At 44.1% G+C, this 12868-nt stretch overlaps 1 protein-coding gene across 1 annotated transcript in view; it reads left to right on the forward strand.

The window, feature by feature from the left end:
• The window catches only part of PLXNC1 (plexin C1), a 152562-nt gene that overhangs the window by 30666 nt on the left and 109028 nt on the right, over positions 1-12868 (forward strand). Inside the window, exons 3-4 of the mRNA XM_052640383.1 lie at positions 5105-5239; positions 9627-9727. Coding sequence (XP_052496343.1) covers positions 5105-5239; positions 9627-9727 — 236 coding nt within the window. The remainder of the gene's footprint in view (positions 1-5104; positions 5240-9626; positions 9728-12868) is intronic.

Below are 12868 nucleotides of genomic sequence, written 5' to 3' on the forward strand. Positions count from 1 at the left end.
ACCACAGAGAAAGCAGAGTGATGGGTAGAGAGGGGCAGAGGGGCACCATAGAGAGGTGGTCAGGGAAGGCTTCTCAGAGGAGGTGACTTTTGAGACTCAGAGGATGAAGGGGCTTATGAGAATATGTATGGTAGAGACTCAGATTGACTTCAGGTTAGATCTATAACAAGCGTGTATCCTGGAAGCAACAGATGAAAATCTGCATCATGCCCAAGGGGAGTATGTGTGTATTGGATACATTTCCTCTTATGCAAAACTCAGCCCATTTTGGGTTTCTGTGACTCACCATTACTTCCTGCATCACCTCACTGATCGTGTTCTTTTCTGAGGCTGCCCAGCCCCAGTCTTGCTGGCTGGCTTTTCTCTGTTGAAGTGGATGTGACTTTTGCAGTTAGAAGATCTAAATGTTCTCTCAGCGTCCACGTGCTGGGCTGGGGTTGGGTGGGGTCAGAGGTGATATTAATAGAAATCCGGAGGAGAAGGAGAGCCTTCCCCATCCTCTCCTGGAGTCATCTGAGAGAGATGAGGATCATGCTGAAACAGAGACCCCAGGCTCTCTGTGCAGCTCGTGGTTTAGTGAAAATGTGATGAACGTGGAAACTTCCTTCCTTGGGGCTATGGAGAGCATTCTCTGCATAATCTAGCAAAAAGAAAAACCATTTGACCCACTCATCCTCAAACACTTGAAATTTAGATTGTATGTATGTATTTTTAAAGACAATGTATTAGCATTGTTCAAAACTCAAAGAACCAAGAAAACATGCAGTGTTAAGTCACCCATTCTTGACTTCTGGGGCAACCAAATATCTCTATAAAATAGAGATATTTTATATATGTCTACAAGCAAAAGGGGGAGGATAGTCTTTTCCCCATTTATTAATCATGTATGTTATGTATGTGTATACATGTAGATATACATATTTAACATAGCTTTTTGAACATATAATACATAATATATTTGAACACATAATACATAAAAAGCATTTTAACTCTTTTTATTGCTAACTAGCATTTATTGTTTGCACTATAGTTTACTTACCTGGATCCCTATTGTTGGACACTTAGGTTGTTTCAGTCCTTTGTCGGAACACACAATGTTGTAGTAAGTACCCATTACATGCATCATTTCACATATATACTAAGGGCTGCAGGGTCTAAGGATATGTGTTCTATAATTTTGATAGATGATGCCAAATTACCTTCCAGAGAAGTCTTGCTCTCACCAACAATGAAGCATGTCCCTTTAAACCCAGCATCTCTAGTTATTGGGACAAGCTTCAGTGTTGGACACTCAAGGTAGCTTGTTCAAGAAACTGGCAAATCCTGGCACAAATATACATTGGTAATTTAAAGAGAAAAAAAAACAGCAATTTCCCTGACATAGTTCCAAGTTCTAGAGAGAATACTGATGCCTTATCTCCAAGGGATCTAGTAAACAAATCTGTACTGACCCAAATAAGATCTTTCTAGCCCCTACTCATCTGCATCCACCATGCTCCAGAAATGAATAAGCTCCAGTAACAACTACACGGCAGCTCCTAACTCACTGAAAGTGGATGAGTGATATGAGTAAATTGAAAGTATGTTTTTATTTATTTTTAAATTTTAAAGCAAATCCAAGACACTATGTCATTTCACTCATACAGATTTTATTATACACGTCGAAGAAACTATGATCATTTCTTTATATCACCACAACCATAAAGCTGTTATCACAAATATTAATAGGAAAATTATAATTCTTTAGAATTATCTAATAACAAGTCCATATAACTAAAATTTCCTGATTGTCTCAAGAATGTCTTTTTAAACTTGTTTTCTTCAAATTGGTATCTGATCAGGATATCTGAACAAGATCTTGAACAAGGTATCTGAGCAAGATCCTAAAATGACATTGAGGTTGGTCTGTTTCTCCGAATCTGTGTGGCCTCCTCTTGTCGTTTGGTTTACCTCCACTGGCTTTTTGAGGAAGGGAAGTCTCTGGTCCTGTGGAATGTCTCGTATTGTGGATTTGGCTGTTCACATCCTGGTGGTACCGTTTAGCTTGTTCCTCTACCCCTTCTGTTTCCTAGTGCTAAATGGATGTTAGCACTAAAGGGTTATCAGATTTGGCTTCAGCTCTATTGGCAAGAATGCTTCATAGGTGTTCCTCCCAAATGATGGGTTTTATCTTCTCCTGACTCTAACTTCTATCAATCTTATTTTTATTTTCATCTGACTTCTATCTCTTTCCTTCTATACAACCACTTTCCAAGAACCAGATCAGCTGTTTACACCTGAGCTGATTAATAAGGAATGTGAATTACAGATGGGAAGACAGGAGCCTGGCAAGTCCACACTTGGTCAGTGCCTCCCCGAGGTCTCCCTTGGTTCACCATTCTCTGTAGGCCAGAGTCTCTAACAGAACTTTCCCTGAAGATGGAAATGCTGCCTATCTGCACTCACAATATGATAACCACTTGCTATATGTGGATAGTTATTCCTTGAAATGTGACTCATGTGGCTGAGAAAGTGAATTTTTAATTAAATTTATTCATGTCAATGTATGGCAAAACCAATACAGTATTGTAAAGTAAAATAAAGTAAAAAAAATTTTTTTTTAATTAAAAAAAAGAATTTACTAAAAAAAATTAAAAAAAAAAAAAGTAGCCCTGTGTGGCTACTGGCTACCATATTGGATGGTACAGCTGTAGCATCATTTTTCAATGACTTGGGGTACAGACCTTTCCCAACTCCCTTGGGACCTAAATCTTGCTTTTCCTTTTTTAAAAGTCATATTTAATGTATTTAGTTACATTGATTTTTTCCAGAGCTGCCACGGAACTTAGCAGTTCATGTGCTTCTCATGAGCTACCAGTTACACCAAATCCACCCAGGTTTGACTCAGAACAGATGATGGAAGGAAATCACCATCACAGGACAGGTCCAGATCCTGAGTGCATGCAGGATACAGTTCCATCTGCCAAACTGATAAGGAGCCTATGGTTAAATAGCAAAAACGTGCTCGCCATCAGGATGTGCTACACAGGCATGTTATAGCCCAGTAGATGTGTTGTAGACTTTGAAAAGAATCTCGGGTGCCAGTTTGTTTGTTTTTTTTTTCCAATTATATGCCCAGTGTAACTGATGTCCACAGTGGTAGAGAGTTGAATGAATATAGCTGCTGTATCTGCTGCTAAGTCACTTCAGTCATGTCCGACTCTGTGCGACCGCATAGACGGCAGCCCACCAGGCTCTGCTGTCCCTGGGATTCTCCAGGCAAGAACACTGGAGTGGGTTGCCATTTCCTTCTGCAATGCATGAAAGTGAAAAGGGAAAGTGAAGTCACTCAGTCATGTCTGACTCTTTGCGACCCCATGGACTGTAGCCTTCCAGGCTCCTCCATCCATGGGATTATCCAGGCAAGAGTACTGGAGTGGGATGCCATTGCCTTCTCCAAGATGCTATATCTGGATGTTTTCAAACTGACAAAGTGCTGAACATCTTCACTTTGAAAAGCATTGTATTGTTTGGGGCAAAGGGGTGGGTACAGAGAGGATTAGGACATGGTGCCTACCCAAGAGGAGCTTGCAATCTAGTAACAGATTATTATCCATCACGTATTGATTATGTGCTAAGCATTGCTCATAATTCTTATCTGGTCCTACAACAACTGTTGTATAAGGAAGGCATTATGAGTTCCATTTTAGAGATGAGGAGATTGAGGCCCAGGGAGCTTCAGTAAACTACTAGCTCAGAGTAGCACAGCTACTGGAGGGTAGAGCCAGGAGGCAAACCTGAGACCGAACTACCATTCTGTTTCCCCAGGATTAGGGTAATAGTCTCCTGAGCAGCCTTCCTATCCATGTTTCAAACCACACCTTCTCACCATGTCACTCCTATGCTTAAAGCCCTACTATGGCTCCCTGTCCCTTACCCAGAGTAAGAGGCAAAATCCTTACACAGGCCAACAAGAACCTATGTGATCCACCTTATTACCTTGCTGTCCACTCCCTCCTACCTTGCTTGTTTTGCTCAGGTCATACTGGTCTGGTCTCATTTTAGGGCCTTTGCACCAATGGATTATTTTTCTAAGAGTATGTTTTGTTCAGATACCTAAGTAACTTGCTCCAGAATCTCCTGCAAGACTGTAAATGAACGTCACCTTCTAATGAAGCTTACATTGAACATGCATCTTCCATCTCATTTTATTTGGACCTGTATCACCTGCTAACATATTTTTTAAATATCAGAGTATAGTTGATTTATAACTTTGGGTTAATTTCCAGTGTACAGCAAAGTGATTCCATCGTACATATATAAATCGATTCTTTTTCAGATTCTGTTTCTTTATAGATTTTTATGAGATATTAAATGTAGTTGCCTATGATATAAACTGCCTGCTGGTGTATTTTATAACTTTATGATTTGTTGTCAATTATCATTTTGGCCCTCACCCCATGCATGCACATGAATATAAGTTCTATAAGGGCAGAATCTTCCCACCATTTGTTCACTGCCATTTTGCAAACATCTAGAATGTGCCAGAATAATACAGTGGATGTTCAGTAGATATTTATTGACAAAAGATGAATGAAGCTCAGGAATGTCCAGTTTCAAAGCCAGACTTATATTTGATGTGTAAACAAGTACCTACTTGTGTAGGCCTGCTAAGTTGTCCTGGTTACTCTAAAACACATAGCCATGTAGACTCACATAGGCAAATCAGAGTAACCCATGAAAATATCTGTCAGATTGACTGCCTTTAGTTTTAAGATCACTTGGCATAGCACGAATGAAGCTGTCACTGTAGCGTCTCATAAGGCCCATGTGGTCAGAGATTGTGGACAGTGGGCTTCCACGTGTAAGGATGCTGCCCCAGCACTGAAGAGTGACCTTTTGTATGTGTGCAGGCACGGCTTTGTCCCCTACAAAAACAGAAATACCAAGCTTGTCATCACTGGCCTTGAAGGCTGAGACACGAGCCGATGATTAAGGAAAGGAGCACCTCAGCTGGTGCATAGTGAGGAAGAAAGGATGGAGTCTTAGGATTAAGCACTAAGTTTTGCCACCCTGAAATTCAAATTATTTAATGGAAGTTTTATTTCTTTTTTAAAAAAAACAGGTTATTCTTGGTGAAAATTTGGCCTCAAATTGTCCAGAGGTTATCTATGAAATCAAAGAAGAAACACCTGTTTTCTACAAACTTGTTCCTCATCCTAAGAAGAATATCTACATCTATCTAACAGCTGGAAAAGAGGTAGGCAGAAATACTGGTTACCATTTCTGTATTTATGAATGTAAACTGTTTGATTGATGTCATTATCTGATGGTAAGGCTTGTACTTTGACTACTGAGTTTAAACACTGCTGCAAGCTTTGGGAAGACCTGCAGTGGTTCACAGGCATGGAATTAAAAACCTTACTGTCAGTAAGTAAGCAAGAAATATTACCTATTTAGACAATTTTATTATTGGCTATATTTCCAATGCCAAGTTTTTCAGAGAAGTGTATGCTTGCAAATGGGTGGATAATCAGCAAGGTAACTGAATTTACACATTTATCATGTGGGCATTGAATGGTTAGATGCATTTATGAATATGCCCAATGGGATTGGCTTTGGAATTTGGGGTTAATGTCAGGCCAGTCTTATACACATTCATGAACCAGGAAATATATGGCACCCACCCTCCCTCTCTTAATTTATCTGGCTGTTTTAGTTTTTCTTCTTGCTTCTGCTTACTGAAATAAAAAGGATGCCTTTTTACATTTTCTTCAGTTTTAAAGTGCTTTCACCAAGGGAAAGAGGAGGGGAACTAATTATTAGCATCCTACCGATGCTGTACTAGTTACTATTCCAAAGGGAGTCTCTCTAGATGCATAGAATTGTACACACAAACACACCAACCCCCAAATATAATAAACAGCATTAACAAAATCTGTCAATAATGTAGTGAGATAAGAATTACCCTTGTTTTGTATATGAAGAATCTAGGACTCAGGCTAAATGTCTTCTCATGGATATATGTATATACAGGGCCTTGTTAGGGTTAGGACTTAAATTCTACCCTGATCTTAAAGCCCATGACTGTTGTGGTTCAGTCACTAAATCACGTCCAACTCTTTGCAGTCCCATGGACTGCAACACGCCAGGCTTCCCTGTCCTTCACTACCTCTTGGAGTTCGCTCAGACTCATGTCTGTTGAGTCAACGATGCCATTCAACCATCTCATCCTCTGTCACCCCCTGCTTCTCCTGCCCTCAGTCTTTCCCAGCATCAGGGTCTTTTCCAGTGAGTCAACTCTTCACATCAGGTGGCCAAAGTATTGGAGCTTTAGCTTCAGCATCAGTTCTTCCAGTGAATATTCGGGGTTGATTCCCTTTAGGATTGACTGGTTTGATCTTCTTGCAGTCCAAGGGACTCTCAAGAGTCTTCTCCAGCACCACAGTTTGAAAGCATCAATTCTTCAGTGCTCAGCCTTCTTTATGGTCCAACTCTCAAATCCATTCATGACTACTAGAAAAATCATAGCTTTGACTATACAGACCTTTGTCGGCAAAGTGATGTCTCTGCTTTTTAATACACTGTCAAAGCCCATAATAAGTGGGATCAACCCCAAATTTGTGAAAACCAAACATTCTTTCATGGTTGTTTTGACTCATGACCATTTGAACATACAAAGTGCAAAGAAAACTGAGACTTACATAATTACATGATGAATGTCACATGCTCTCAGCCCACCCCCATTTTTCATTCTTTTCCTCTCCATTATTCTAAGCAGAACAGCAAAGACATCAGTTTCCATGTACTAGCCAAGTCACAGAGATGATGTGCAAGCCATTCAGAGCTTCTGACTTTCCTAAAAAGGCCATATTGCCCTTTGCATGTTGAAAAGGCAGCTATTCAAAATGACCACACTGAGATGGCCAGTGAATCTCATATACCTTTGTTCTTCACCATACAGAACCTTTGCAAACAGCTTGCTTCAACATTTAAACACTGTCTATTATATTTCTTCCCCCAGGGCTCCCATAGTTGAAAGATTTTTGTCTACTCAACAAACTGCATTTATTAAGGAACAGTTCCCATTCTCAGGCTTTATTTATCAAGGGCATCTCAAAAGAGCCACTCAGAGCGCTGACTCTGCTACCACAGGGAGCTGATAAAATTCCAGCTCAAAGCAAAGACACTTGTAGCCTTGCTTAGTCTGTGCATGTTTTTGTAATCAGCTTTTTGAAACATTGCAAACAGCTCATAAATCCTTCCCCCAAATCCCAGACTGTAGGCCGAGAACCACAGTGAGAACCACCAGTAGTTGATAGATTCTCACTTTCTGAAGGTGAAGAGTTCTAGTCTGGCCATTCAAAGCCTGAAGACCTGGGAAGGGTTTTCTACTGGGCATCAAAGCTGGCTATTCTTACTCTCTTCACTTAGATTCACTGCTGGAGTTCCTATTAGTAAGACTCTGGTGTTCTGGTTGAGCCAAGATAGGCCCTACAGAGGCAAAACCCAAGGAAGATCCTTCCTCAACTCTTGGGGAGATAGGAACAGACAAACTGAAATGCCCTGGTACATCCATAGAACACCAGGTCATTAAAAACAACTGCATGGGGATAGCCACATGGCTGTGGAATAACCCCTATAGTGTGTTAAGTTAGAGAAGCAGGTCCAATGTAGTAGTTAAGGTGGCCTTTCTTTACCATGGGCTTCCCTGGTGGCTCACAAGGTAAAGAATCTGCCTACAATGCAGGAGACCCAGGTTTAGTCCCTGGGTTGGGAAGATTCCCTGGAGAAGGAAATGGCTACCCACTCCAGTATTCTTGCCTGGGAAATCTCATGGACACAAGGAGCTTGGCAGGCTACAGTCCATGGGGTTGCAAAGAGTTGGACAGCAATGAGCGACTAACACTTTCACTTTTTTTTTCAGAGTAGTTCTCATAGAATGTTCTGGAGACTCATTTTGTACTAAATGTTCTGAGCAAAAGTGGTCCTGGGAGCAGATGTTACCTACTATATCCCTCCTGCTGCTGCTGCTGCTGCTGCTAAGTCGCTTCAGTCGTGTCCAACTGTGTGCAACCCCATAGACGGCCGCCCTCGAGTATCATAACCAGAATATTCAAACACTCTCAGAAGCCTTGTGCTGAGTAAACCTGAAGTGAAGTGAAGTGAAGTGAAGTCGCTCAGTCGTGTCCGACTCTTTGCGACCCCATAGACTGGGCCCTACCAGGCTCCTCCATCCATGGGATTTTCCAGGCAAGAGTACTGGAGTGGGTTGCCATTTCCTTCTCCAGAGGATCTTCCCGACCCAGGGATCAAACCCAGGTCTCCCGCATTGTAGGCAGACGCTTTACTGTCTGAGCCACCAGGGAAGCTGCTTTTTGCCTGTGAGATTTCACATGTTTGTTGGACCGTGGAAACTTTTTCCAATGTAGTTGCAAGAGCCAGCATTTATTGAGTGTGTATTATGTGCTGGGCGATGTTGGTAATAACCCTGTGAAGTCAGCAATACCATTACCATGTCACAGGTGAGAAAACAAGGTCAGAGAGATTCTGTGACATTTGGGAAAACACCCCAGAATTACAAAGATGTCCTGTGAGCTACAAGGAAATATCCACATTCTGATTAATTTCGGCTCAGGCTCGTGGCCTGCCTGCTGCATCTGTCAGCCACCCTGGGAACTGTGAGATGATGGGTGTGGTTATTCACAAAGTCAACTTAGAATGGACTTTTCATTAGAATGGACCCAACTTTTCTCACAAACTCCTTCTAGAACTCCGTTTCTCTGTGTGATTTAAGAAGTTACTTATGGTCTCCAGCAGGTACGACTTCCTGGCTCTGAGTTCTGCAGGTTTCCTGACTACCTGCTGTGGGATTTTGCCTGCAAAAAATGTGCCGTGTGAGGCTCAGGTCCTCCCTGCCTCCCCCGGCCCTGCTTGGAGGCTCGGCCTGCCTTTGGGGCCTGGGTTTGCCCATCACCATCTCCCTCTCTGGGGGCTGCTATTTCCTGACAACTGGAAGAGGCAGCTCCAGGGGCTGAGAATGATTGGAAAACTCCTATTTCTTTTCTTTTTGCCTTCAGTGGAGGGAGTGTGAGCAGTGAGCTGGGAGCTGAGGTGATGGGACACCCCTGAGAGGGGTGTGGGGTGGGGGTGGTCCTCATTTCCATGCCATGGGTCAACCTCCTGCTGACCCTTGGGGTCAGAGCCTGTTGCTTTCCCCTGATGCTCATCTCCAAGGTGCTGTTGACTGTTGCTCTCTGAAAACCAGGTGACCTGAGTCCATGATCATGGAAATCACTGTTAGCAGATCAGAAAGCTAACTATGTACCTGTTAGCAGAGGTTAACAGAGGTTCACCTGTGAGAACTCTTTAAAAGTAGAGATTCCTGGGCCCCTGCCCTAGTCCTGCTCAACTTGAGTCTCAGCGGCAGGGGGTCTGGGAATCTGCCCTTTCAAAAGCTCCCCCAGGAGATGGTGATAAACTGCTCCATACACTAGGACTTGAGAACCACTGCCCAATGTCATTACACAGACATTCAGCGTTTGAGTTGATAAATGACTCCTCGTGGCCCTTCATCAGATAAGGTGTTGGAGTTTTTCTGATGTTGCTTGTAATTCCATCTGAGCTGCCATCATCTTTATTTTTAGGTGAGGAGAATTCGTGTTGCGAACTGCGGTAAACGTAAATCCTGTTGGGAGTGTTTAGCAGCAACAGACCCTCACTGCGGTTGGTGCCATTCGCTACAAAGGTATTTCCTGAGTTTTCTCACCGACTTGCAATTTTGAAACAGTGTGATGCGGCTGCACACTTGTTGCCCTACTTTCAGGATCCGTTGCAATGACCTGGGGGAACTGATCTCGGCACCCGCTAAAATATCATTGTGTAATCCAAATTCATTCTCGGGGATGTTCCCAGCCACAATGGTGTTACTGAAATCATTTGACCTGGACGGCTGAGAGGGTCCCCAAGCTGGAAGGATAGAGGGAGTTGGAGGTGGGGGAGAGGGGATAAGTTGGGGCTGTCAGTTTTTCTTTTACTTTCTGCAGAGTTCTCCAAGATTAGAGAGAGAGAGAGACAGAAGGTTCTTCCTCAGCGGAGATAAAAGAATAGGCATGTTTGAAATGTTTCAAATGAATCCTCACGATGTCACGCATTCGGTTGGCTCCGCGGAAGCCTGATTATCGACGATGCTGTCTCCTGGTGTGCGGTACAGCCGTGCACAGGCCTGATGTGCAGTTGCAGTCTCCGGGCAGAATCTGCCCGGCTCGGTCTTGAATTACGATGTTCACGACCCATCTAGGCTCAGGGCGACTTGTAGCAGCTTCCTCGCCATGGCAGCTCCCAGTGTCGCTGGGACCGGCCTGGTTGGATTCACTGTTGCCATGGCAACCCAGTACTCAGGCTCTGCTATAGAAGTGAGGAGAGGAGAGCCTGCCGCAGCTCAGGCAGAGGAAAACACACACACACACCGTAACAGTGTCTGTCAGGTTGGTGCTTTCAGTTTTTAAAGGTGAAAAAGGATAAGAAAGAGTAGAACAGGGGCAGAGAAGCTGAAGGCTAAACGAGGGGCAATTTGGGGAAAGAAAAGAAGGCTGAGAAAGAGAATTTGAGAGGCTTTTGGGAGGAGGAAGGCAAGAGGAATGAAGGGGAGGGGGGAAACGCAATATACGCAAGAGGTTCAGAAAACAAAATAAAAATATGGGGATGGAATTAATTAAGAGTTCATGGAGGAAGTCTGAAGCTGAGATGCAGCAAGATGCATAATTGCCCTTGCCTTTCACTGAGCTTCCTTACCGGGCTGTTGCCGTCAGAATCAACGGCAGACAAAAGAAGCAGGGCCAGGAAGAGTCTCATGAATAATTGTAATTGGGTAGGAACGTTTTCTTCTTGTGGCTTGCCTAAGACCAGACTTGAAGAAAATGAACTGATCACGAACAGACCTGTATCGCCGCACACCCACTAAGCAGTTTTGCTATAATCTTTGCAACCCTTTCCACTGATGTAGGTTCTCTGGGTTTGCAGAGCTCTGTGCAGGAGTTAATTCAGTAACAGTGGTGGAGCTGGTGGTGATGGTCACTGTGGAGATGTGATTAAATAGCCGCATGTAGCTAGTGGCCACTCTATGGGCAAACACAGGTCTGGCATTCATAAGAGATGTCTGAATTGGAGATGTGAATTTGGGGAGTTAGTAGTGTTCAGATGATACACGTCGTGAAGTCGTAAGACCAGTGAGGGAGGGGGCGTAGATTGAGGAGAGGAGTAGTTGGAGAACTAAGCTTTGAGTTCAGTGAGCATTGGTGCAGGGTTTAGGGGTCAGGGAGATGAAGAAGAAGTAGATCTGAGAGAACAGCCAGAAGCGAGAGGAAAAACTAAAGAAGGTGGCTTCTTGGAGGCCCAGGGAAGAAAGGAGGAGGGGAGTGGTCCATCGTGCCAGATTGTGCTGAGATGTCGAGCAAGAAAAGCAAATTGAACCACTGGACTTAGCAGGTGATTACTGCCAATTGTGACAAGGACAGGAAGTAGTGATAAAACTGTAAAGAGAAAATGAGAAGAGGATGGAGCGGAGACAGCTCTTTGGAGGAGCTTTGCTGAGAAAGACAGCAGAAACATGGAGCAGACATTGCAGGAAAGTGTGAAGTCCAGAGAGTTGGTTTTTAAGATACATGAAATAGCTGTGTTTTTGTGTGGCTGGGAAAGTTCTAGTAGTGTGGGAGAAACTGACAATACAGGAGAGAGAAGAGAATTGTGGGGTGTTGTCTTTCTGCAGATGAAAGAAAATACGATCTTCTGTGCCAGTGGGGGCCAGGCCTTAGCCAGCCTCAGCCAGCCTCAGCCAGCTTCTGCCAGCCTCAGCCAGCAGCATGGGACCCTCCATCCTTAGTCCTGGGAGGGCAGGAGGAAAATACGGGCTTAGGAGCAGGTCAGTGGTAGAAGTGTATGCAGTGTCTTTTCATGTGACTTTGCATTATTTCCAGGAATGTATGATGAGTGAGAGTGAGGTGAGGGAGGAAGCCCTGGAGTTGGAAGGGAGAAGTGAGAGAAGGTACAGAACAGAGAGGATGAGAGAACAGAGCTGGGAAATGAGCAGTTGCCAGACAGTGTCAGGGTGCACATGAGGCCCATGGTCTTGCTTTTGAAGTGAGAGCAGTATGCCTGGTTCTGCTTTCACAGGCCACGTTTGGCACTGTGGGCATAGCGGTAGGATAGGGGAGAGTTAGATTTAGCCAGAGATGGGACTGGTGGCTCAGTGGTAAAGAATCTGCCTGAAATACAGGAGACACAGGTTCAATTCCTGGGTGGGGAAGATCCCCTGGAGGAGGGCATGGCAACCCACTCCAGTACTCTTGCCTGGAGAATCCCTATGGACAGAGGAGCCTGGCAGGCTACGGTCTATGGGGTCACAAAGACTCGGACATGACTGAAGCGGCTAAGCAGCAGCAGGGAGTTTTCAAGAGAGGAAAGGGGTCCAGGAGCTGAGGGTGCCTGATGATATGGATTTGGATACTTACAATTGTGGACCCTGGGCTCCAAGCTGGAAGTGAGCTCTAAGGAGGGAGGTGAGGATGGGCGTGAGGGATGGGAAAAGGTAGCCAGCTCTGTGCAGGGGAGATTGTTTTGGGGTTTAAGACTTGTGGGACCTGGGGAGCTGGAGACCTGGAGAAGTCCCCTGGACTATGGGGAACTTGAAATTAAGGTCACGGAGGGGGCAGAGTTATTGGTCCTGACAGGGTTTGGGGTGGGATTCTGTAACTGAAGTAGGGTGGAGGACGAGATCATTGGCAGAGAGGGTGGGCGACTTAGGGGTCACAGTGCTCGCTGGGCCAGTCTTCAAGAAGGACTATGGAACAATTTTGGAGGAACTGAGGAGCAAGATATTCAAAAAAAAGAA

This window comes from Budorcas taxicolor, chromosome 5 (genome assembly GCF_023091745.1).
Source record: "Budorcas taxicolor isolate Tak-1 chromosome 5, Takin1.1, whole genome shotgun sequence".
Lineage (NCBI taxonomy): Eukaryota > Metazoa > Chordata > Mammalia > Artiodactyla > Bovidae > Budorcas > Budorcas taxicolor.